The sequence below is a fragment of the Taudactylus pleione genome, unplaced genomic scaffold (genome assembly GCF_031769625.1).
Source record: "Taudactylus pleione unplaced genomic scaffold, aTauple2 ptg000800l, whole genome shotgun sequence".
NCBI classification, from domain to species: Eukaryota; Metazoa; Chordata; class Amphibia; order Anura; family Myobatrachidae; genus Taudactylus; species Taudactylus pleione.
In genome coordinates this window covers 123,891-150,284 of record NW_028285202.1, presented here as the reverse complement: position 1 = coordinate 150,284, position 26,394 = coordinate 123,891, and the positions used below count along the sequence as shown (strand labels likewise).

The window sequence follows — 26,394 nt, the reverse complement described above, 5'->3', positions numbered from 1 at the left end:
TGTTAACTAGTCGCATATTAGCGAATGCATAAGGTCCTGTATGAAAACGCTGAATATTAGCTTCATGCACACGCATCTGCCCCAAGTTAACTAGCGTCTTTACATCAAACCCCACATACTCTCACACTACATTTTCACATACAAGGTTCTATAAGCTTTAAGATATGATTCAAGTATGCACATTTACTATAATTGCTATGAAATAAAGATTATTTTGTAACTAAGGTTTTATACATGATAGGTAAGCCATGTTCGGTATTGTACTGATGCGTACTCTCTCAACAGTATTCCGGTAACATCGATGTAGAGATCGCAACATGCATTCTCAACTTATGGACCGCAGAGACTTCAAGCAACAAAATGTACATTATATGAACAACTGTTAGGATTTGCATGAGGCGGGAAACCAGAGACCACCAGTTGTTAGAGGCTGGACTGTGTGTATTTGAACCAACCTGTTAGATGCCTTGTAACATATGCCCTCTCCTTTAGGACCAATGGTATTAGCAACAAACTTCTCTATTGTGTTGTCTATTTCTGGGGGGTATAAATAAGTGTGCTCTGACCCTGGGTTTCTAGTCTTCTTGCTGAATGCTGATTGACGAGGGGTTTCTTGCTGATGCCTACATCTGGTCCAGAAAGCGCTGCATATGTATAACTGTACTTGGGTCTGTATAATTCCTTTGCGCTAAATCGTACTTAAGACCATAGCGTGTAACTGACTGTACTTTTACTTGAATAATACTTTGTGCTTTGGAACCACAGGTTCTAGGTCTGGAATCTTTATTTATTGTATGACTGCGTACGCAAAATAGCTTCATCCTTAGAGATTTATAGGCAGGATATCAGAAGGTATAGGCAGGGGTGTATAGAGGTTCAAAGGCAGTATCGTTAGTTGGGGGCTTGTAGTGAAGTCACTTACCCACTCACACGGCACATACGGTTATCGATATCTCACCAAAGGGTGGAGTGGCCATATGCAGGGTTTATCTGCAACCGCTCGGTGCTGAGATATCGCTACCCGTTTTCGTGTGAGACAGGGACGCTGACTAGAATCCAGGGACAAGAGAGGAAAAAAGTTTGTTTTCCTTTGTTGATAGAACCTAACATTTAAAGGAGTGCCGCAGTATTGAACACACGGCTGAGTCGCAGTTTGGCGCACAGTAAAGACGCACTTTTGTGTACGCAGCAAAAGGTTGTCATACGGTTGTGTGGTAGTCGCATTATTGTGTATGCGACTGGTCGCACAATAGCGTATACGTACTTACGGTTGTGCTGCCACGTGTTTAAACAAAGCCATTCAGTTTACATTATCAATTGTTGCTAAATATCTGGGTTAACGTATATTTTTCTGCGCAGGAAAAAAAAAGTGTGTAACTATGAGTGTCTGTTTAGGGTGTAACACGGGACCTAAATGTTAAGGGTATTGTAGGACCCTTAAGTGTTAGGTGCAGAAGTTGACCTAGTGACTCGGTAGCAGCTTACCATTTACTTTACACAAGGCAGGTGTATGGTTTGTTATTTTTGTTAGGGTTCGGCCCCCAGCGTGATTATAGCGTTCAGTAATCAATGTGTGTGATCTGTTAGGCTTATTTGAACACTATAATTGAACCGCATAATCTTGGCTAAATTGTGATTGTGAGCTGGTGGGAGAGTGGACGAAATCAACTGGAACACAAAGGGTACTTTGCTGCCCCCTAGCAGTTGAAAAGTAGTCAAAAAGGGATTGCTGAGCGGAAGCGGCCTTTACTTCTGTAGGTGAGTGGAAGCATCTAGAGGTCCTCCATAAGGTTTGCGAATACGCCTTTTTTTCCAAGACGTTCGCAGGTAAGTGAAAGTATCTTGACTGTATTTCACCAGTTTAAATCTTTATTGAAAAACGTAGGAGTAGTCTCAGAATGGTAGCCACACAAATAGAGATGTTAGACAATGATGTGCTGCTAATGGAAGCGCCGCTTGGATCGGCCCGTCGTATTATGCATACGAAGTACAGTACTTATGCAATAAGGTATTGTGATGTATGGTTTAAAATGACGATGAAGAGTGTTAGACCGTTTCCCAGAATTGGTAGTTTTGATAAAGATGTATTAGATAATGTCTGGGATCACATCAGTCTGATTCGCTCCCGAGAGAAAAAGGTCAAATATTATGAATGTTTGAAGTTGTGGCAGCATGAAGCAGATGCGTGGCTTAAAAATGTGCAAGCGACGCAAACTAGCGTTGCGAGCGCATTACCAGAGAATACATCCGCGACGCTGAATTGCAATGCGGGCGAGCCGCAAAATGGCGCGCACGTGCAAGGTAGCGTTGCGGAAGGTATTGCCATCAGTTCACGCGCACCACCCCCACCTTATGTAGATGGAGGTGCAAGTACAGTTATCAAAAATACCCATAAAAATGTAACAAGCAATTTGTACCCTCTCTTAAGCAACTACAAAGAAAATGTTCATGATGTGGATGATGAGCTTATTGTAATGTCTGCCATTTCCCATGCTGTACAAATGATAGATGCTACGCCACGACAATCACGAGTGGTGCCGCCATCTCCATCGGTAACAGCAAGGGAAGTGCTAACACCCTCTGCACCCGTAGAGGAAGTTGTTAATACCATGCGTAGCAGCAACAGATTAAACCCCCAGCCAGGTAATAAGGTCAAAAGGTAGCAGCGCTACCGGTCTGCATCCCATTTGGACAATAACTGTTCCGAATGGAAATGCAGATGCGAACGGTGTAGTGCCCACGAGGGAAGTAGTAATGCATTGTCCTTAGACAAGAGCAGAACTAAATTCCATCATAAATGATTTCCCCGATCCCAAAAAGGAACTAGCCAAATGTCAAAGATTTTTGAGGAATTTGGGTAGTTCTCATGAGCCAACTAATAAAGATTGGCGGGTGGTGTTAAGGGCCTGTCTACCACGCAATACCGACGTGACAAAATTTATCAGATTGTGTATTGGATGGTGACGTTCCCTTAACAGACCAAGTAAACCAAGGTAACATTTCCCGCATTGTAACTCAATTGGGTATATATTTTCCGGTAGTAGTTAACTGGAACAAAATTTTCACCATAAAGCAAAAGGAGAGTGAATCTGCAGAAGAGTATTGCGACCGGGCTCTGCAGGCTATCACCCAGTACACTGGGATAGAAGATATTAAAGATAGCACTCACCACAGGGGAATGATATACTCATGGACGGTTTTAAGGAAAACTTAAAAGACTCGGGTTCAGACCTCACAACCTGGCAGGAGGGGAGTCACAATAGATACACTCATAGAATCTGCCATAGAACATGATAAGAACATCTCAAAGAAGAGAGAGACCCAGAGCAAAAAGCTAATGGCTGTCAGTATTCAAGCTCTGGAAGGAATGACTGTAACATCACAGCCAACAGACACACTTGCATCTACACACACACCTACACCTGAACAGTTATATGCCCTCACTAATCCCACACAACAGCAAACACAGCTCTATTCTACCAACCCTACACAACCACAGGTCCCACACTACTCACAAACTTCATATCCCCCTCAATACCTTTATCCTCCATATCCACCACCTTTTCCCCCTGCTCAAACCTCACAACAACCAGTGTCTTCATCCGATCCACGAATATCTTTTAATTGTAACCAGCCAGGACATTGAATTAAAAGCTGCAGAGTAAAAAGGGTAGGACCCCCAAACCAGAGAGTACCTGGATATCCCCATAAGGGATATGCACAGAGAACAGCAAATGTCCAGCAGGCACCAGCTCCAATTGTGGCCGTTAATGCTTTATTGGAGAATGGTAGCCAACGATAGGGGTCAGGTCATACCTGTAGTCTACGGATAGTCAGGTTAACGGGAAGTACTAGGGAAGAACCGGTCATGATGGTTGATGTAGCTGGTACTGAATATCCTTTTCTTGTAGACACAGGGGCGACCAGGTCAGTGATAAAATCTCCCGTTAATTTACAGGTGACCAACGAGACAGTACCAACAATAGGTGTAACAGGTGAAGTGGAACATTATCCTTTAACAAAGTCCACAGAGGTTACTATTGGGCCATTGCATACCAAGCATTCTTTTCTTTTGGCTGCTGTGGCTCCTACTAACCTGCTGGGCAGAGACTTGTTATGTAAGATGGGATGTGTTATATATTGCATCCCTGATGGTGTATTTTTAGATATCCCTGAGAGAGTTGCGCACGAGGTGCGGGATATGTTGGACACTCCCCAAAGGATAATGTATCACTCTACCAGTTTAAATGAAAATCCATCCCAGGTAGATCAAATGTTGTCCCAAATTCCAGATTCCCTTTGGACTAAGGATGGACAGGAGACTGGATTAATGGCAAACGTAAGCCCCGTAATGGTAAATTTAAAAAGCGGTAGGCAAGCTCCAAAAATTCCCCAGTACCCACTGAAACAGGAGGTAGAATTAGGGGTTTTTCCAATAATTGAGCGACTATTGCAACAGGGAATTTTAGTCCGTACAGCTAGTGTAGCCAACAGTCCCATCTTTCCGGTGAAAAAGAGTGGTGGGAGGGGTTATAGGCTGGTACAAGACCTTAGAGGTGTTAATAAGGTCATAGAGAGCCAATTCCCCGTAGTGCCAAATCCAGCTGTCATCCTGATGCAGATCCCACCAAATGCAACCCATTTCACTGTCATTGACCTTTGTTCTGCTTTCTTCTCTGTGCCTCTCCACCCTGACTGTCAGTACCTATTCACATTTACATACAGAGGTGTACAATATACATGGACACGGTTGCCCCAAGGTTTCATCGACAGCCACAGTAACTCTTCCCAGGCATTGCACGACTGTTTACAATCTTTTCAACCTGCCAATGGATCTGTTCTAATTCAATATGTGGACGATTTATTGCCGTGTTCTGATTTGTTTATGTCATGTTTGAATGATACTAAACTTTTGTTGCTTCATCTCTCACAAACAGGACACAAGGTGGCTAAGGACAAACTACAACCGTGCCAATCCAGAGTAAAATATTTGGGACACTGCCTAACCCAGGGGTTAAGACATCTCACAAATTATAGAATCCAGGCCATACAGAACATGACACTGCCGCAGAATCAACAGCAAATTCGTACCTTCTTGGGAATGTGTGGATATTGTAGAATGGATCCCAGGTTTTTCTATTTTGGCCTTGCCTTTACAGGACTTAATCTCTTCCTCAAAGCCCGATCGTGTCATACACACAGAGGAATCAGAGCAGGCTTTCCTTAATCTTAAGGATAGTCTGACAAAAGCACCTGCATTGGGAATACCTGATTATGAATAACCTTTTGATTCGTATTGTACGGAAGCCGATGGTTGTGCTGCAGGTGTCCTTACACAAAAACATGGTGATGCCAGTAGGCCCGTAGCATACTACAGTGCCCAATTGGACACGGTGGCAAGATCACTCCCCATCTGTTTGAGAAGTGTAGCAGCTACCGCTCTATTGGTGAGTAAAAGTGAGGACACAGTATTGGGTCATGATACGATTGTATTTACTCCCCACGCTGTATCTGCTCTGCTGAATTCTGCTCAAACCAGACACGTCTCTTCGGCTAGGTTTACAAAATGGGAACTAGCTCTAATCGCACCTGCAAACATCACTGTTAAACGTTGCAGCACGCTGAATCCAGCAACGTATTTACCATATGTACAACATGATGTACAAAGGGTGGAAGGAGACGAGTTGCTGGCGGAGTGTGAGTTCAGCGGACATAATGATACACACGATTGTATGGAGTATCTGAATCAGACCTTTACTGCTAGACCTGACATACACAACACACCTTTAGAAAATGTAGATGTGACTTTTTACACGGATGGGAGTTGTCATAGACAAACAGACACAGGTGAATTATGTACAGGTTATGCTGTTGTAAATGACAGACATCATAAAAGCTAAACCTGTTGGTCCTCCTCACTCAGCCCAGGTGGCAGAGTTAGTAGCACTAACTAGAGCGTGTGAACTGGCAGCAGGCAAATCTGCTAACATTTACACTGACTCGATGTACGCGTTCGGGGTGGTGCACAATTTCGGGGCTCTATGGCGTCTGAGAAATTTTATGACAGCAGCAGGCACACCAGTTGCACATTCTCGACAAATAAAACATCTTTTAGAAGCAATCCAACTGCCAAAAGCGGTGACAGTAATCAAGTGTAAAGCCCATACATGTGAGGATGATCCGGTGTCACTCGACAACATCAGAGCCGATGAAGCTGCAAAATGGGCAGCAGGGTTAAAAATGTTTTCTCCAACTGAAAAAATGATGTCTTTCCAAACAACTGATATGATGAAATTAATTGAGATGCAAAATTTGTGTTCAATTCAGAAAAAGTCCATGTGGAAGTCCAAGAGATATGGGCAAGAGTCCTCCGGGCTCTGGAGGGACGGACAAGGTAAGCCAGTAGCCCCCAAGGCATATTACCCCAGCCTGGCTGAGGCAGCACACGGTTTGACTCATCTGGGAAAGCAAGGTATGTGCAAGTTGTTGAGAGCATACTGGTGCGCACCAGGTTTTTCTTCACAAGCAGAGAAGATAGCAATGTCCTGTCTGACCTGCTTGAGGAAGAACATAGGGAAAGCGATCCCTACCGAACCGTCCCACATTCCACCGACTGATGGACCTTTCCAGGTGAAACAAATTGATTTCATCCAATTACCACCCTGCAGGAATCTTAAGTATGTATTAGTGTGCACTGACGTATTTTCTAATTGGGTTGAGGCCTACCCAGCGGCCACTAATACTGCTGCGTTTACTGCCAAGAAAATAGTTCAGGAATTTATATGCAGGTACGGTATCCCTAAAATCAAATCATTGAGAGTGACAGGGGTACTCATTTCACAGGTGAGGTTTTTCAAAATATGTGTAAGCTGATGGGTATTAAATAGTTGACTTCACACCCCCTACCGACCGGAAGCCAGTGCCAAGGTAGAGAGGATGAACGGGACTATTAAAAATAAGTTAAGTAAAATCATGGCAGAGACTGGACTAGGATGGCCAGAAGCGTTACCTTTGGTCCTACATAGCATAAGGACCACTCCTAGACCCCCTCTAAATCTGTCCCCATTTGAAATACTGTTCGGTAGACAACCTCATTTGATTAGGAGTCCACAGGAAGACTTGAAGGGTAACAACGAGGTAACTGTAAAGTATCTTATATCAATGAGTAAGCAGTTAAAACAACAGCAGCAGAAACTGTAATTGTTGTCCAATGATATGCCTGAAACTAAACTGTCATGATGTCGATCCAGGAGAATATGTTATGATCAGAAATTTCTTGCGTTCAGGTTGTTTGACTGATCGGTGAGAAGGTCCGTACCAGGTGCTGCTGACAAGTACTACATCTTTGAAGGTGGCTGAGAGAGATACCTGGGTCCATTCCACTCACTGCAAAAAGGTCAACCAACCGGTGGAGAAACGAGTCGGAGACGAGGCTGATAGTGTGGACAAGTCGCTCGTGAGCTTGTTCCGGGAGGATTGAAAAGGTCGTAGTGAGATACCTGAACTAAAAGAAATCTGCAGGTCTTGTGGCAATGGACGGGCCTGCTGTGTTCATTTTCATGTTCTCTTTTAGAGTGTTCACCATCCTGGTCGGTTCGGGAATGTCCGGTTTCTGTGAAGGGGACCGATTGTGGAGAGGGGAGTTGATGGCAGTGCTGATGGAGTGGAGTCAGAAGGAGTGCAATGCCAATCAGGGGAGTGTCTGACCAATCTTAGTATGGTTATTGTTAAGAGAGCTGTTATTCCGGATACTCGGGGACGGTTTGGAGGTTTATCGTCTGAAGATTCCTGTATTTGTGAGCTTTGTGGGTCCCTAGTTGATGAGAATTGTATCCAACGGTGCCAGCCTAAATATAACCCATACTGGGGAGGGTATCCTTTAGGGGATTATCATAGCATGGTAGGCAAAGTGTTAAATCAAACTGATTGCTGGGTGTGTTCACATGTGCCACAGGGACAGCATAATGTAGGGTTGGTGCCATTTCCGCTGAATATCACGGAAATTTTAGAATTACAGAAAGGGAAAACATTGGATGGAAAATTCCTCTCATCCAAACCACCTCATTTCAAACTCTATCAATTCCAAGTAGATAGATCACTTTTGTGTTTAAACATAACCAACCCCAATAAACCCGGGAGTTGGGAAGTGACAGGGAATAATCAGACGATGACCTTCTCACAAAGAGCTGATAATGAGTCCATAAACCATGATCTCATACGCTCAATTAAATCTAGTGGGAGACATTTTAGATCCCAGTATACATTGAGTTCCACCACAGAAATTATTGGTAAGGTGCCAGATGGTTATTGTGCTAAAATAATACAGCCAGAGACTTGCATGTACCAGATGGAAGACCCAGAAATAGGATTGTTTGCAAGGGAAATGTGCTTAATGATAATGATGCATACCATTCCTTATGTTCTCCCTGATAATGTATATTTTATATGTGGAAGAAAATAAGTGGCTCTCCCCGAGTTCCGAAGGTTTGTGTTACCTGGGAAGAGTAGTCCCAGAAGTTATGACCCTCACACATGTTGAAATGCTTGGTATACATAAAAACACACCATCACCATATCTTCACACGCAATATGAACACAGAGGCAAACGAAATATGATACCTGGTGATGTGCATAAAGCCACTCAGTTAATTAGTGAGACAACTGGCTTTCAAGTTTTAGTCGCATTGGATCCCACCAGGATCGCTCGGGGTACATAAAATTTTAGATATATTCAGGAACTTGCTAAATTAATAGATAATATCACCGAGATGTACGATGACACATTCAGGTATACAGGGAGAGAATTGCAAGCGTACAAGAAAGAACTGGTGCAACACAGGCTAGTGTTAAATTATTTAACTGCTGTTACTGGAGGGTATTGCGTAACGATGGCCACCCAATTTGGAGTAAAATGTTGCACCTATGTCACCAATGATACCAGCGACCCCAAGGAGGTGATAGACTGAAAGATGGATGAAATTCTGCAGCTAAAATGGGAATTTTGTAAGAACCATAATGCTTCAGTGGCTGAAGTAGGGGAGAAGATAGAAGGATGGGTTTCATGGCTGAACCCAGTGAAATGGTTCTCAGGTCTAGTGGAATGGGTCCAGGAAGTGATCGCCAGCATAGGCAAATTCTTAATCCTTATACTGATTGTCATCATAATAATTGGAATATGTGTCCGGTGTGTTCCTATTGTGTTGAAGTGTGGAAAATGTAAAAATAGAGTAAAACAAAAGAACGAAATTATGATGGTGGTCAGTATGAATACCGAGGTAAATACTGAACTGCATTACAACCCTGAACTAGGAAATACCATAATTTAATGTATTATATTTAGACCAGCATAGAATGTATTATTGAAATGTTATTTTTTTAAAACACCTCAGATAATGTAAAGACTCAAATTTCCCCTTCAAGACTGCCTTTATAGGACTGGTGTATCCCCACACCTTTCACATGATCTTACAAGATCCGCGGTGTGCGTATAATAGTTTTATGTCCCCACTCAGAGACACATTATTGATGGATTAAACACCACCTTGTGCCATCCCATAATAGCACTAAAATAGTATATAAATGTAAGCCTAAATTATATTTTAAAATCAGATTGTGATAACATGTTGTTTGCTATCAAAGGGTGGACTGTCGAAGCTGGATAATTGGCTGAGACAAGATCAGTTTAAAATTGGATCGCAGCAACGCCATATTGCGACTGGCCGCAAGACGCCATCTTGGAAATGAGATCGCTAATCGCCATTTTGCAAATGTCTGCCCAAGCGCCATTTTAGATAAACTCACACTTTAGTACATGTGGCGATATTACTATTAGCATCATGCGATTGCATCTTACACCATTTCTCATACACACATTAATACGCACAATTGCGCTGTTAACTAGTCGCATATTAGCGAATGCATAAGGTCCTGTATGAAAACGCTGAATATTAGCTTCATGCACACGCATCTGCCCCAAGTTAACTAGCGTCTTTACATCAAACCCCACATACTCTCACACTACATATTCACATACAAGGTTCTATAAGCTTTAAGGTATAAGATTTAAGTATGCACATTTACTATAATTGCTATGAAATAAAGATTATTTTGTAACTAAGGTTTTATATGTGATAAGTAAGCCATGTTTGGTATTATACTGATGTGTACTCTCTCAACAGTATTCCGGTAACAACGATGTAGAGATCGCAACATGCATTCTCAACTTATGGACCGCAGAGACTTCAAGCAACAAAAATGTACATTATATGACCAACTGTTAGGATTTGCATGAGGCGGGAAACCAGAGACCACCAGTTGTTAGAGGCTGGACTGTGTGTATTTGAACCCTGTTAGATGCCTTGTAACATATGCCCTCTCCTTTAGGACCAATGGTATGAGCAACAAACTTCTCTATTGTGTTGTCTATTTCTGGGGGGTATAAATATGTGTGCTCTGACCCTGGGTTTCTAGTCTTCTTGCTGAATGCTGATTGACGGGGGTTTCTTGCTGACGCCTACATCTGGTCCAGAAAGCGCTGCGTATTTATAACTGTACTTGGGTCTGTATAATTCCTTTGCGCTAAATTGTACTTAAGATCATAGCGTGTAACTAACTGTACTTTTACTTGAATAATACTTTGTGATTTGGAACCATAGGTTCTAGGTCTGGAGTCTTTATTTACTGTATGACTGCGTACGCAAAATAGCGTCATCCTTAGAGGTTTATAGGCAGGATATCAGAAGGTATAGGCAGGGGTGTATAGAGGTTCAAAGGCAGTATCGTTACCCTTATACAGTGCCCCAGTAATGCTACTAATGCTGTCCCCCCAGTAATGCCCCTAGTAGTGCCCTGTATGCTGTGCCCCCAGTACTGGTGCCCCCTTCCCTGTGCAGCCAGTACTTACCTGGTCAGCGCTCCCGTGTAGATGTCAGCTGCCTGCCGCTGGTTGCATCTAACTAGATCTAGCAGGCGCGCAGGCTCTTCACATCGTGGGAGACATCATGACGTCACCCACGCACTGCATCGCTGGCCTCTGAAGAGATCAGAGGATTCTTTAGTTTCCGATCGTTTCAGAGACCAGCATTCTCAGAAACTGCAGCAGGTTGGACGCGATCTACCGGCAGGAGCTCCGCGAGCTACTGGTAGATTGCGATCAACCTTTTGTCCAGCCCTGATCTAAGGAATTTTACAGCACAAGCAGAAAGCAATATTGCAGGAGCCCTCTGTGAGGATACAGGTATTAGGACCATAGGACCTCATTCAGAGCCGGACGCTATTTGCGCTCGCTCGTTCAGAAAAAAGGGGTGGCTATTCAAATGAACCGTTCGCTCTTTGCGGTCTGTTCACGCCTCTAGGTCTGAATGAGCGAACAAAACTTGTGGTCGTTTTTTGGAAAACTACGCCCCCTGGCCGCTCGCATCCTACGTCATGTCCGCTATTTGATTAATCGAGTACATCGACCAGCGTATGAACTGCTCGCTATTCTTGTGGTTGGTTTTTCCTACCGCAATCTTGCGAGCAGTTCTGACTATAAAATAACCCAGGGATGTGGTCAATGACGCTGCTGTATTAATTATGCACACCCATAAAACGCCCGTTTTGATCTTTAAGCACGCCTGCGTTCGGATCTCCACTCCCCGTTTTCAAGCACCTTCCCGTTACCACCCACATACGCCTCCTCCTGTCACTCAAAATAGCAGGCATACGCTATTTAGCGAACAAATGATTTTCGGCCACACTGACTGGCTCGCGCATGCGTATTACGATCCGTATGCATGCGCAGTTGTGCAAACATCGCTCGGAACGAACAAGCGGCCGCCTACGAGCGGCTCTGAATCAGGCCCATAGTTCGCTAAATGTGCCTGGATCCTTAGGTTCGGCAATCACACAGGTAAGGAGGAGAGAAAGGTGCAACATCTCACTTATTTCATAATAATGTAAAAAACATGCAATACAATAGTATTTATAAAAACACCTGTAACACATTAAATAACATGCCAGGGTATTACCAGCCTCATTAATATCCCTCATACAATCTAGATCAGTCCAGTCCATAGCACATCACACCCTTAAAGTACATAGTTTTACATGTACTAACATAGGCAGTTGTATTGCTAGTATTGTTTTGATAAAAAAAAATCATGTAATCACACACCAGAGAGTGTGGGGAGGAGACTGGCCAGATCTCTGGGCTGGTAACACACAGTGACATGATGTGAGGGGGGAGAGCAGGAGTATAATAGGGGCTGATGGCTCCTGATATATGAGATACACCAGAGAGTGTGAGGAGGAGACTGGTCAGATCTCTGGGCTGGTAACACACAGTGACATGATGTGAGGGGAAGAGCAAGTGTATAATAGGGGCTGATGGCTCCTGACAAGCCCACTGTGCAGATAAATTTCCCTCATTAGTTTGTACTAACAGAATAGGGTGTAGGATAAGAGATTGTTGTAGTGACTGAGCAAGGAGTATATGTGACTGTTCTGTAATAAGTGTTTATTACCTCACCTGTGCTGATATCTGTATGGATTTTCTCCTCCTTACACTGCTGATCACCCATCACATACGTCTCTTCTCCCTGTATATCTTCTGCCTTCATATCAGTCACATACGTCTCTTCTTCTCCCTTTATATCTTCTACCTTCATATCAGTCACATACGTCTCTTCTTCTCCGTCTATATCTTCTACCTTCATATCAGTCACATACGTCTCTTCTCCCTGTATATCTTCTGCCTTCATATCAGTCACATACGTCTCTTCTTCTCCCTCTATATCTTCTGCCTTCATATCAGTCACATACGTCTCTTCTTCTCCCTCTATATCTTCTGCTTTCATATCAGTCACATACGTCTCTTCTTCTCCCTCTATATCTTCTGCCTTCATATCAGTCACATACGTCTCTTCTTCTCCGTCTATATCTTCTACCTTCATATCAGTCACATACGTCTCTTCTCCCTGTATATCTTCTGCCGTCATATCAGTCACATACGTCTCTTCTTCTGTCTCTATATCTTCTGCCTTCATATCAGTCATATATGTCTCTTCTTCTCCGTCTATATCTTCTACCTTAATATAAGTGATATACTCCCCCTAAATTAATACACAAAACATTAAAACTAATAACTAATGTCATTGAGACTAAATAGTACAATATGAGTGTATAAAACACACACAGCTTTCTATACAGATCATATAGTACCAGTCTCTTTGGTCAGCCTGCCGCCCGACACTTTTCCCCGCTGACCCCCGCTGTGGAACGCTGGCCTCTGAAGTGACCGGAGGCTAAAGAAGCCTCCGATCGCTTCAGAGGCCAGCATTCCCAGTGATGCACTGCGTGGGTGACGTCATGACATCACCCGTGACGTGAGGAGGCTGCCCCGCGCACCTGCTGGATCTAGTTAGATCCAGTCAGCGCGAGGCAGCGGGAGTAGGAGCGGCCAGCAAGTAAAGGCAAGTGCTGGGCTGGGGTCAGGACCAGTCTGGGGGCACAATTTAAGTCTGGTGACACTGCATAAGGGACACTATTAAACCTGGGGGCACTGCATAAGGGACACTATTTAAGTCTGGGGGCACTGCATAAGGGACACTATTTAAGCCTGGGTGCACTGCATAAGGGGCCAACCTGGGGGCACTGCATAAGGGACACTATTAAACCTGGGGGCACTGCATAAGGGGCTAGCCTGGGGGCACTGCAGAAGGGACACTATTTAAGCCTGGGACAATGCATAAGGGGCCAGTCTGGGGGCACTATTTAAGGCTGGCGGCACTACATGAGGGACCAGTCTGGGGGCACTACATAGGGGCACTACTTCAGCCAGGGGGCAATGCATAAGGGATAAGTTAAACTATAGGGGGCAATGCATAAAGGCGAAATCTACAGGGGGCACTGTATAATGGGCACTTTTGACTGAGAGCCAGTGGGGGAGCAGCCAGAAACCTGTCGGGCTGGATTGGTAAGGGAGATACCCCTTTTCCTAGCGTGCGCATAATTGCAAAGGCCACCATCTGGCTACTTTTAGATGCCACCTGGCTGGAAAAAATTTCTGGGGAGCACACTGTTGGTATATTGGCGAGACCCTAAATCCCATCTACCTGATGCTTCTTTGGGGTCCTGTGATTCTCCTCTGTACAGTTCTGTGAATAAAGAGGACGGGGACATCTCTCTGGGGTATTTCTGTTACTGGGTCCATCTGTAGGAGACACAGTGACTGAGTACATTGTATATATGTGATTATCAGGTGATGTGTGTATATAGGGGGCCCCCATACCTGCTCTCCCCTGTACAATAAATGACTGTCTCCTCTTACCCAGTGATGTGAGGGGCCGGTGATTCTCCATCATCCGGTCCTTGTACAGATCCCTGTGTTCCTCTATATACTCCTCCTCCTCCTGCATGGAGACATAGACAGTGACATCCTGATACCTTATAGGAACCTGACACACACAATGATACAGTCATCACCCAGACACATCCCCTGGTGTTACTGTATAATGTCCCATTCCCAGCAGTCACCTCTCCATTCATCACCCAGACACATCCCCTGGTGCTACTGTATAATGTCCCATTCCCAGCAGTCACCTCACCAGTCATCACCCAGACACATCCCCTGGTGTTACTGTATAATGTCCCATTCCCAGCAGTCACATCTCCAGTCATCACCCAGACACATCCCCTGGTGTTACTGTATAATGTCCCATTCCCAGCAGTCACATCTCCAGTCATCACCCAGACACATCCCCTGGTGTTACTGTATAATGTCCCATTCCCAGCAGTCACCTCTCCAGTCATCACCCAGACACATCCCCTGGTGTTACTGTATAATGTCCCATTCCCAGCAGTCACCTCTCCAGTCATCACCCAGACACATCCCCTAGTGTTACTGTATAATGTCCCATTCCCAGCTGTCACCTCTCCAATCACCACCCAGACACATCCCCTGGTGTTACTGTATAGAGTCCCATTCCCAGCAGTCACCTCTCCAGTCATCACCCAGACACATCCCCTGGGGTTACTGTATAGAGTCCCATTCCCAGCAGTCACCTCTCCAGTCATCACCCAGACACATCCCCTGGGGTTACTGTATAATGTCCCATTCCCAGCAGTCACCTCTCCAGTCATCACCCAGACACATCCCCTGGTGTTACTGTATAATGTCCCATTCCCAGCAGTCACCTCTCCAGTCAGCAGCTGAATGATCCTGTTGGCAAGTTCCAGGATCCTCTGGTCATTGTGTCTCTCATGTATCAGTGAGATGGAGGCACCGTGATGGGGCTCTGGGTCCTGCTCAGGCCTCCTGGCACACGGGGACGGCTGCTGGGTGTCTCACACTCACTAGATGTCTTCTTCACTACTGTGTAATCCTGTATATTGGGGAAGATATCCAAAAATAGCTACACTAAGTATATGGAGTTTTAAGGGTTTATTGTGCACAATACACTAGTGTTTCCGCTAGGCTTTTTTTAGCGGTGCACTGAATCCTGCCCATTTTTCAACTGGCAAAATGTGTCTTGCTCTTTTGCATGCACCACGATGCCCCTGCTGAACCTCACAATGCTGACCCGCTGTTAAACTTCCCGTGTTCCCTCCTGCTGCCAGCTAAGAACTTTCCGGCTGCCGCACTCATCCTCTGAGTTTAGGTCTGTCAGTGATTGGATGCAGCAGTATGGTAAGAGACAGGAGGGCTGGATTTGCTTCTACCAGCCGGGGCAAACCCAACCCCGTTTGTCTACAGACAGCAGGACTCAGGACAGGAGGCGCCACTTAGGTGCTTCCATGACCAGCTCATCCTTGTGGGGACTGGAAGCGACTGTGTGGCCAGGCTCTCTGGATGGCTGCAGTGGACAGATGGGCATCACTGTGACACTCCCAGATCCCCTCACCTCCTCAGTCATGTCCCTGTATTATTACTTTAGATATAAGTGATGTCACTGTGACACTTCCAGATTCCCTCACCTCCCAAGTCATGTCCCTGTATTATTACTATAGATATAAGTGATGTCACTGTGACACTTCCAGATCCCCTCACCTCCTCAGTCATGTCCTTGTATTATTACTATAGATATAAGTGATGTCACTGTGACACTTCCAGATCCCCTCACCTCCCCAGTCATGTCCCTGTATTATTACTATAGATATAAGTGATGTCACTGTGACACTCCCAGATCCTCTCACCTCCCTAGTCATGTCCCTGTATTATTACTATAAATATAAAATGATGTCACTGTGACACTCCCAGACCATCTCACCTCCATCGTATTATTACTATAGATATAAGTGATGTCACTCTCACACTCCCAGATCCCCTCACTTCCCCGCTCAGAAGGGAGATGATCTCCAAGTTGAGATTTAGGATTAACTCAGTCGTATGACACCTGTCCACGTCCATCCTTAGTGACTCTGTGATTCCCTGCTAAACCTGCTCTCTGTCCTCAAAGCTCAGTAGTAAATACAATTATTATTAGTATAATAAGCATCACAGAGTACATACATTCAGTGACCATTAATTCCTCTTATTTTGCTTGATCCACAAATTCCTGGTCAGAGTTTCTCTGAAGTTCCCTGATCCAGCTGCATAAAACTGCTTAGTGACCGTTACACAATGTTGTATTGCTTAAGGTTAAACCAATGGTCCTCCTGTGGCCAAGAGTTTCGATCCTCCAAGACCAGAGCTGGACTGGTTCACCGGGGTATTGCTAACCAACATACTATTTCCATTGCTGACGTCACAGTCAATCAGTAAAGTTGATTGTAGGAACAAGTGCAGAGAGCCGGATGCCTCTACACATTCTCCTGGCATACACAGACTGGCAGCGGATCCCAGCAATACACCGGTGAGCTAATCCGACTCTCCCGAGACATACTTCATCAGTTACAAATGTACAAACTGGATTATGTGATCTCTATTTTATTTTCATCCCAGAAATGTAGATAATTTGGTCCTCAGAATGCCATCAGCACCGCATAGACCACACTGCTACCTACGGGGGCTGCAGGACTCCAACAGGAGAAACTATTCACTTCCTAAATATGGGGAAAGAAAATATCTGCCTTTGTCCAGCTAATATGCAGGAGATAAGGTAATTGCCTCTTTTATATACAGACCCCTCTGTATGCTCGTCCATACCTTTGGGACAGGATCAAATACTGAATTAATTCCCACCCGCAGCTCCTGCTAGCTTCAGAGAGTTTCCCACTCCTCTACCTGTATCAGCGACATCTTTCTTAAGGCATCAGTAACCCCCATCTCCCCCAGTACCAGTCATCCCCTCTCTCCCAGTACTAGTCATGCCCTCCTCTCCCAGTAACCCCCCTCTCCCAGTACCAGTCTCCCCTCCCCTTTCCCAGTACCAGTCACCCCTCCTCTCTACCAGTACCAGTCACATTCCCTCTCTACCAGCCCCCCTCTCCTAGTACTAGTCACCTCCCCTCTCTCAGTATCAGCCCCCCTCCTAGTAGCAGCCACCCCTCTCCTAGTACCATTCACTCCCATTTCCCAGTACCAGCTCCTCGACTCTCTCCCAGTATGTCACCCCCATCTCCCAGTACCAGTCACACCCCCATCTCCCAGTCCCAGTCACACACCCTCACCCAGTACCAGTCACCCCCCTCTGCCACAGTGCCAATCACCCCTCTCTCCCAGTAGCTGTCAGACAGGGGACAGACAGATGAAGGACAGAACTTACCGCAGCAGAGGAGCCCGGTCACTGGCAGCGATCACCGGGGGGATGAGAGTCAGAGGCACCGCAGCTGGGAACGAGGCTTGGCATACAAGAAGTGACGGTCACGTGATAGGGATCAGTCGCGGGAGCGAGGCTTGGAATACATTAAGTGCAGGTCACGTGGTACAGTAGCCATAGAAACGGGGCTGGGATACAGGAAAGGGGGTGCAGACATGGGGTGTTTTGTTAGAGGAGGATGATTGGGGGATGACAGAAGGGTTGGGGGATCTACCTCCTGCCGGGACTGGACTGTACCTGCAGGAAGAGCTGTTGAAGGGGACATGGAGCCTGATCTGCACTAACTCCTCCATTACAGGAGCCCGGACAACCCTTGTTTATGCCAGAATAATGTGATGAGTCAGATTGCTGGTGTGATCAGAGCAGTTCTATTATACAATAAGTTCTCTGTGGTCACAGTGAATTGATTTGTGTAATTATACCTCTTCCTGCTGTATCAGGACCATCTTATCATTGTATGAACTAACCCAATGTGTGAGTCTTCTGGGAAGAGGCTGAAACTAGGGGGTACATTTACTAAAGTGAGAGTTTTTTGAAGTGGAGATGTTGCCCATAGCAACCAATCAGATTCTACTTAACTAGCACCTTCTAGAAGATAACAGCTAGAATCTGATTGGTTGCTACTGGCAACATCGCCACTTCTAAAAACTCTCACTTTAGTAAATTTACCCCTAGTGGTTCTGTTATTATGGGCTCATTCCACATTGATACAATAGGACAGGATATGAGTCCATAGATTGTATCCACAGACAACTGTATAGCAGAACTTTCGTAGTCCATGTTAAACCAATGACGTAGTTCTAGAATAACACAAAGGGAGAACGGTTTGGGTACAGGATGCCGACGCATGCCAACACTTGTTGATTGGTATGCTAACCCTCCATCCCCGGTGCCTGACCCTAACCTCCTCACCACACCCTAAACCTAACCAGCCCCCCCTAGTGCCTAACCCTCCCCTCAACCCCTGCTACTTACCTTTGGTATCCCAGTGGTCGGGATGCTGGTGCCACGGTTCTGACAGGACGCCGGCATCTCACACGCCGGGATGCCGAACGTATCCCTTTGGGAATAAACGCTTAAACATACAGGACTGTGATTAAGGGTTCAATATATATATATATATATATATATTATTCCTTGGAAGGGGCATGAATTATTGTTTATCAATACGCTAACCATAATAACATGACTATTAAAAGAGCCCCATGAATTTAATAAATACCTAATAACTCATGTTTAATCGTGTAAACTATATATAATAACTAGGGATGTGCAGGCTCGGATAGGTTCGAGTTTGCACGTTGAGTTCGGATTTTTCCCTCCAAAAAAACGGAACTCAGAAAGAGGCTAAACGTCATCTTACATGGACGAACATCATCATTCCTGGACAAAAGTCCAGGAATGATGATGTTCGTCCATGTAAGATGACGTTTAGCCTCTTTCTGAGTTCCTTTTTTTTGGAGGGAAAAATCCGAACTCAACGTGCAAACTCGAACCTATCCGAGCTTGCACATCCCTAATAATAACGGTTTATTATTCTTCACCATGTTATGTGGGACGTCTGGAGAACTCTCTAGAAACCTCTTTTGGCTTCTACATACAGTTATATACTGCTTTACTGATATATATCGTCAGTGTTTGTAGATGTAGACTGTATACATATAGATACAGCACAGTCGGGTTAGCCTTGACAAAACGAGCAGTGACACATATGTTGGTGAGCTACACGCTCACTGCTGCTATAATTGACTATGGGGGTCTTCTGAAATCAGGGCTCTTCTCTGCTTAATGCAATTCATGGAGTAAGTTTACCGTGGAGAAGCTTATTACTTCTCCTGTGACACCCCTGCTCCATGGGTGAATCGCATCACTGTACTTTTGTACAGGCTTGCCTACCCTCCCGATTTGGTCGGGAGCCTCCCGAATATCGGGTGCCGCTCCCGACCCCCCGAAAAGGCAGGCAAGCCTCCCGGCTGCCGCCTACCCCCCCCAGACTAATAGTAAAAACCCCCGCTGGCGGGGGGCCCGATGATGCGATTCGCGCTGAATCGCGTCATCGTGGCTCCGCCCCCTGCTTCACAATGTCTTTTTTCCGGCATTGTGAAGAGGGGGCGGGGCCACGATGACGCGCTCATGCGGTCACGCCCCGGCCCCGCCCCCAAAACGGCATCATAGCCCGGCCACGCCCCCCACACAATGCAGGCATTCAGCTCCCTCCCGGAAGGAGGGAGCTGAATGTCGGCAACTATGCTTTTGTATGGTGAGAACAATTCATAAACAAAGCTCAAGCCATCTGAAGAAGCCGAACAGAGCAGGGAAATAGCATACTTCCCTACTCTCTGCCCGGCTCCGCCCCCTTTTCCCAGCATCCATTGCGGCAGATCTGATCTGCTGCTCTCGGATGCTGGGGCATGCGCAGTGAGGATCAGGCATGTCAGGCTCCCGATATGTCTGTCTTCTCACTGCGTACCTGGACACGCGGAGGCCGGACAGCACCTGAAGACGTCGGAGAGGTAAGTTTACATGAAAGGCTACTAAACATCACTATATATTGCATCAATGTGATATATAGTGATACCTTTTAGTAGCCACTTCATGTTGTACATGAATAGGCCCCATTGTGTTGAAGTGTAGCAGTGCTAATAGGAGGCGGAAATTGCTAAAGAACAGGAGCACCCGATACACTGGCGACGCGATCATAGTGCGCTGAGGGCCTGATTCAGAACCTCTCGCTCTGAATCAGTGCAGCCGCTTTGTTTAAAAAAACCCGGCCTCCTGGCCGCTCGTTAAGCTGTGGGTGACCACCCACAGCTTTTGCGAGCGACCAGGGGCTCGCAATGAGACTCTTGTGGTAGGGTCTCGTCTGCCGCAAGCCCCAGTGAGCTTCCGGCTCTAATAGAGCAGGAAGCTCACTACTGACATCACTCGTGATGTCAGTAGGGCCGCCCACAAACGGCAGGCGTTCCTTCAGGAACGCCTCCATTTGTCCGGCCACCTCTCCTACAAAACGGGGCGGGCTGTCGATCAACATCGACAGACGCCCCGTTTGTAGCGGGCCCCGGAGCGAGTGAATTTCTCACTCGCTCCGGGTCTTGCGCACACCGCACGTGTGCAATGCCCCACCATCGACCCGCTTGCGAGCGGGTCTGAATCAGGCCCTCCGTGTCAAGATCATCCACAGGGGTAGCTACCTTTCCTAATTGTTGTTTTGTACCAGTGTCAATAGAAGATAGGAGCTACTAAAAAAAGCAGGGGAATCTGTAACTTATCCCATGGTGCATCTGCAAATTACCTGTTCCCTTATATGAACATGGTCTATTTATATAAAGTTGAACTTATCCTAATGTATGAAACAATACTGATACCCCTTGTACACCGACATAAAAATCCCGGGTTGGTGCACGTGAACGCACATCGACCCGGGATTTTTGTCAGTGTAAATGGATCCACCCAGGCCCAGGGAACCGGAGATCCAACTCGGGTAGTTCGCAGGGTTGGCTATGGGTACTTTCCGTGGCACCCTGCACTGTTAATGGCGAGACCCGGATGGATCACGATGACCCAGATCGTGTCGCTTGCCGCCTAATTGGCCAGCTTCAGTGGCACTTGGAGATGACATCATCTCCAAGCGTCCACTGCAATGCCGGAAGAGCCGTGTCACTGCAGACCCGGGTCCAGTGTGAACGGCACCAACTCGGTAATGTTCTGGATCTGTGCCACGAAAGGGTTCTTTGCTGGGTTTGATCCGAATTGGAACAGTGTCCCAACTTCCGGATCAGACTCGGCACTTTGGTGTAAAAGTGGTATAAATGTTCCATGAGCCAATGAGCAATACTAACGGTAACTTAGAGACACTGGGGACGCGACTACAGCACGCTCAGTGTTCAAAACATACATCATTCAGCTGTAGTAGCTTATACCATTTGACATTTTCTGTACGAAATCATTCTTTATATTATCAAACCACACACAGCTGGGAGAACTCCATAATAAGGGAGAAATAAATGTATACTCCTATGCGTAAAACTTCCAAAAATCTGCCCTCTGATAAATATTTTTGTAATGGCATGTTGGTTTCGGGATGCAGTTAAAATTCCAACCGCGGGGATTCCAGTGGTCAGGATACAGACGTCAGAATTCCGACACTTATCAGAATACCAGCGTTGGCATCCCGAAGGTAAGTACTATGGTTAGGGGGAGGGATAGGTTTAGGCTGCTGGGAGGGAGGTTTAGCCTGTGGGGAGGGTTAGGTTTAGCCTGCGGGGAGGGAGGGTTAGGTTTAGGCTGTGGGGAGAGAGGTTTAGGTTGCGGGGAGGGTTAGGCTTAGCCTGCGGGGAGGGAGGGCTAGGTTTAGCCTGCGGGGAGGGAGGGCTAGGTTTAGCCTGCGGGGAGGGAGGGTTAGGTTTAGGCTGCGGGGAGGGAGGGTTAGGTTTAGGTTGTGGGGAGGGTTAGGTTTAGCCTGCGGGGAGGGAGGGCTAGGTTTAGCCTGCGGGGAGGGAGGGTTAGGTTTAGCCTGCGGGGAGGGAGGGTTAGGTTTAGGCTGCGGGGAGGGAGGGTTAGGTTTAGCCTGCGGGGAGGGAGGGCTAGGTTTAGCCGGTGGGGAGGGAGGGTTAGGTTTAGGCTGCGGGGAGAGAGGGTTAGGTTTAGCCTGCGGGGAGAGAGGCTTACGTTTAGCCTGCAGGGAGGGAGGGGCTAGGTTTAGGCTGCGCGGAGGGAGGGCTAGGTTTAGGCTGCGCGGAGGGAGGGTTAGGTTTAGGCTGCGCGGAGGGAGGGCTAGGTTTAGGCTGCGCGGAGGGAGGGTTAGGTTTAGGCTGCGGGGAGGGTTAGGTTTAGCCTGCGGGGAGGGAGGACTAGGTTTAGCCTGCGGGGAGGGAGGGCTAGGTTCAGGCTGCGGTGAGGGTTAGGTTTAACCTTCGGGGAGGGAGGGCTAGGTTTAGCCTGCGGGGAGGGAGGGCTAGGTTCAGGCTGCGGTGAGGGTTAGGTTTAACCTGCGGGGAGGGAGGGCTAGGTTTAGGCTGTGCGGAGGGAGGGCTAGGTTTAGGCTGTGCGGAGGGAGGGCTAGGTTTAGGCTGTGCGGAGGGAGGACTAGGTTTAGGCTGTGCGGAGGGAGGGCTAGGTTTAGGCTGTGCGGAGGGAGGGCTAGGTTTAGCCTGCGGGGAGTGAGGATTAGGGGTAGGGTTAGGTTAGGTTTACTTACCTGGAGATGTTGGGATTGTAATCTGGTCAGGATTCTGACCGCCGGCTAACTAAGAGCCGGTTTCCATGCCCATCCTGTTGGTTTTTGATAATTCATGATCCAGCAGAAACCAGCCTATAGATTATTACATGTGGACTATAAATATATCAAGCTGTTACAAAAAGTAACAATTTTATTAATTAAATAGGTGTGGATACTATGTAGCATAATAATACCAATACATCAATATAAAAACTACTCTATCAAACACCTTCCTTTCTCCTATATGATCTGCAGTGTAACCAATCCTTACAACATGAAGTACATAAATGAAAACACAGACTAGCGTGTACAAATTACATAGCGTTGATATAGCTAAATAACAAGCGCACTCTGTTGATTATATATCCTTGGTGTTCTATGATATATACTTATCTAAATTAAAATTTGGGGTGTTTTCTAAACCACACAGCTACATCGGCATATTAAAAGTTGTGGCATATACCAGCAGAAATATAGTTACCAGTGTGTAAAAAATATCCAATTGGTTATATTACCTGGAACCTTTGATAATAAAAGATCCTTATGGTTGTAAGAGTGTCAAACAACAGGATACGGGGAAAATCCCGACAGGATGCCGGCGTTAGAATCCCAACTGTAAGTACTGGGCATAGGGGGAGGATTAGGGTTTAGGCACCAGGGGTGGAGGTTAGGTTTAGGCTGCAAAAAAAGAAGGGTAGGGAGAGTGGGAGAGTTAGGATACCGACCGCCAGCTGTCGGTATCCTAACCCTGTGAGGATGCATCCCGTACCCAACCCAGCAAACGTGTGCATAATATAGCTTGCAGTTTATACTGCTGACATAAGTGTTGATGCATATTATTAACACCCTCATTACCAGCTAATCATTGGTTCCCTACTGTTATGTGGCTCATTTGCAAAGTGAATATAATTAATATTACATAAACAAGGATATATTGATTTTTATATGTATGTAATAACTACTCACAGTGACACTTGGATTACAAATGATTTATTTGCTCATGTTCATTGGTTGTAATTCTAGTGTCAATATTGAGAGTCAATAATATTTAAATATTACAATATGATTGCAGCTCACAGTGTGTCGGCGTAATAATGTATATATCACATTTCTAACTTTAATTTGCTTTTTTCTTGCTCTTCTATTTGTTTTTAATATTTCACTGAACAAGGATTTTATAATTTACCAATAAAAGTTAAATGTTACTGCAGATTTTTCTTTGTGTGCCACCATACGACAATCCTTCTTCTTCTGATTTCTATACATCTTGTTCTCTCCATACTGTCTGGGGCATGACACCCGCTGAATAACATTTGTTGATATTTATTGGAATACCGGGTACTCAAATTATTATTTGCTGGTACAGTGGTTCCCCTTCCACATCAGCCCTATATAGAGTCAGAAGACACAATACAGCATGTAATACTTCCCCATATACCAATCAGACAAGTATCTCACATAATATTGGATCTCTTGACTCAATTTGGGATATTTGTAGGGGAAGCAGTCAGGAAGCTGATGGACGAAATCCCGACCGCCGGCATCCCGACTGTTTAATCTCGGCAAAGTACTAATGACAGGTGTCGAAATCCCGATGCCTGTCATCAGACCTACGCCAGGAGCCGAAGGTGTGCCGGGCGCGGACAGGTGGGGTGGGGTGGGTTAGAGGCTCCCTGGTGGGCCCTTTGGGTTAGGCACCCCCCCCGGGAGGGTTAGGCTGGGGAAGGAGGGGTTAGGCACCCCCCCGGGAGACTTAGGGTTAGGCAGCGGGGTAACGTTTAGGCACTTAGAGGGGGGGGTTAGGCACCCCTAAAGGAGGGTTAGGTTAGCTATACTTACCAAAATGAATGATCGGAATCTTCACCCCTGTCGGGCTGCTGCTGTCGGGATTAGAATCGCTGGCCGGCAGTATACCATACTGATTCCATTTGTAGTGTATAGAGTCAATCTTCATAAATTTTAATTTTAGAGCAGATTACGGGAACCAACATACCTCCTTTATCTCCTCAGACTTAGCCCAATATAAATTAGCCACAGATTTACATACCTTAAACATTTATATTCCTTGCATTTCATTGCTGTCATTGATAAATTATCTAAATTTCTGGACACTTGGTTTCTTCTGATCCCTCTATTGGGTAGGATAGAGTTCCTTAAATCTATTTTTTTCTCAAACTATCTGCTCCCCTTTCAAATGCTCCCTATACACCTTCCTAGAACAGATATTCAACGCTGTTCTAAAATGTTTTCCAATTTTATTAGGCAGCGCAGAAAGCCGCTCATTGCACGGTCCAAGTTACTTTTGAATTGTAGAAATGGTGGCTTGGGAGTTCCACCAATTTTACTTTCACGAATGCCGTATTCATTTGCTACATTTGTTGTTTGAAGTCATTAAAGAGATGTTTGATGTGGGCTGGACTATACTCACCTGCTAACATTTATATCCCAAACTGTCACGTCTTCATGTAATTACCCGTATCCTTATATTGTTTTAAAATACTGATTGGATTCTGTATCGTAATCTGTGATGAGAGAAGTCCTTGGGGAGTTGTACATATATTATCAATGTTACTATGGTTTTTTTGTGTGTTTTTGTTCGGCTGATACTATTAAGTTCTACTAAAAGACACTGGATTCATTTCAAGCAGTATGACACCTCCGACCTGAGGAAATTACTGCCCTTGCCCTCTGAGTTGGCAATTTTAAGAATTCCACCTACGGGCACTAGAATCTCTCCGGGGAAAAAGATCACTACTAGTAAAAAAATCCATGTATTTTACAACAATGGAACCACTCTACCCCTCCTTCCCTGGCCATGTCCAAAGATAAATTTTGCATCTTCAAAATGGGTTTCAAGTTTTGTTTTTTTTTAAATTGTGCTACGTGTGTTCCGCGTCCCTTTCCTCTCCTTTTGTCTTTCCTTCACATTGTACTTCCTATACTACTTTTGATATTATATTATGTGATTTCTATATCACTATTTACATATACACTACATAATATTGAATAAAAGCATATAAGACAGTAGCTACTTAAGAGGCTGAGTGCCAGTATAGTCTTTTCCACCCCATTGCTGTGTTCCCATCATGCAACATGTTTCACGTTTGCAATTTCCCTTTTTTTTTTCCTGCTTCTTCCATGCACATTTCTCTCCCTATTTTGCTGCTTATTGTTTTTCCTTTAGGAGAAGGAAAATGCCTTATAGGTGGTAAATGTGTGTAGTCTCCGTGACAACAATAGGAAGACCAGACTCGACATGTCAGCAGAGAAATTGGGTTAAACAAGTCTGTACGCCTGCAAGAATCTCATCTTCCATGCAGAGAACCTGCAGCCTGTACTCACTGTATCGATCTCAGCAGTGTCAGTCGGCATTAAGACCACAGAATGCATCTGATTGCTCAGAGACTGTTGACTCGTTCCTGTGAAGGCAAAGGGGCT

At 45.6% G+C, this 26,394-nt stretch overlaps 1 protein-coding gene across 1 annotated transcript in view; it reads right to left on the bottom strand.

Annotated features, from left to right (window-relative positions):
• Positions 1 to 26,394, bottom strand: part of LOC148474894 (uncharacterized) — a 136,796-nt gene that overhangs the window by 25,578 nt on the left and 84,824 nt on the right. Inside the window, 6 exon segments of the mRNA XM_088457976.1 lie at positions 12,509 to 13,091; positions 14,094 to 14,191; positions 14,309 to 14,390; positions 15,175 to 15,263; positions 15,266 to 15,362; positions 18,408 to 18,538. Coding sequence (XP_088314102.1) covers positions 12,509 to 13,091; positions 14,094 to 14,191; positions 14,309 to 14,390; positions 15,175 to 15,263; positions 15,266 to 15,362; positions 18,408 to 18,538 — 1,080 coding nt within the window.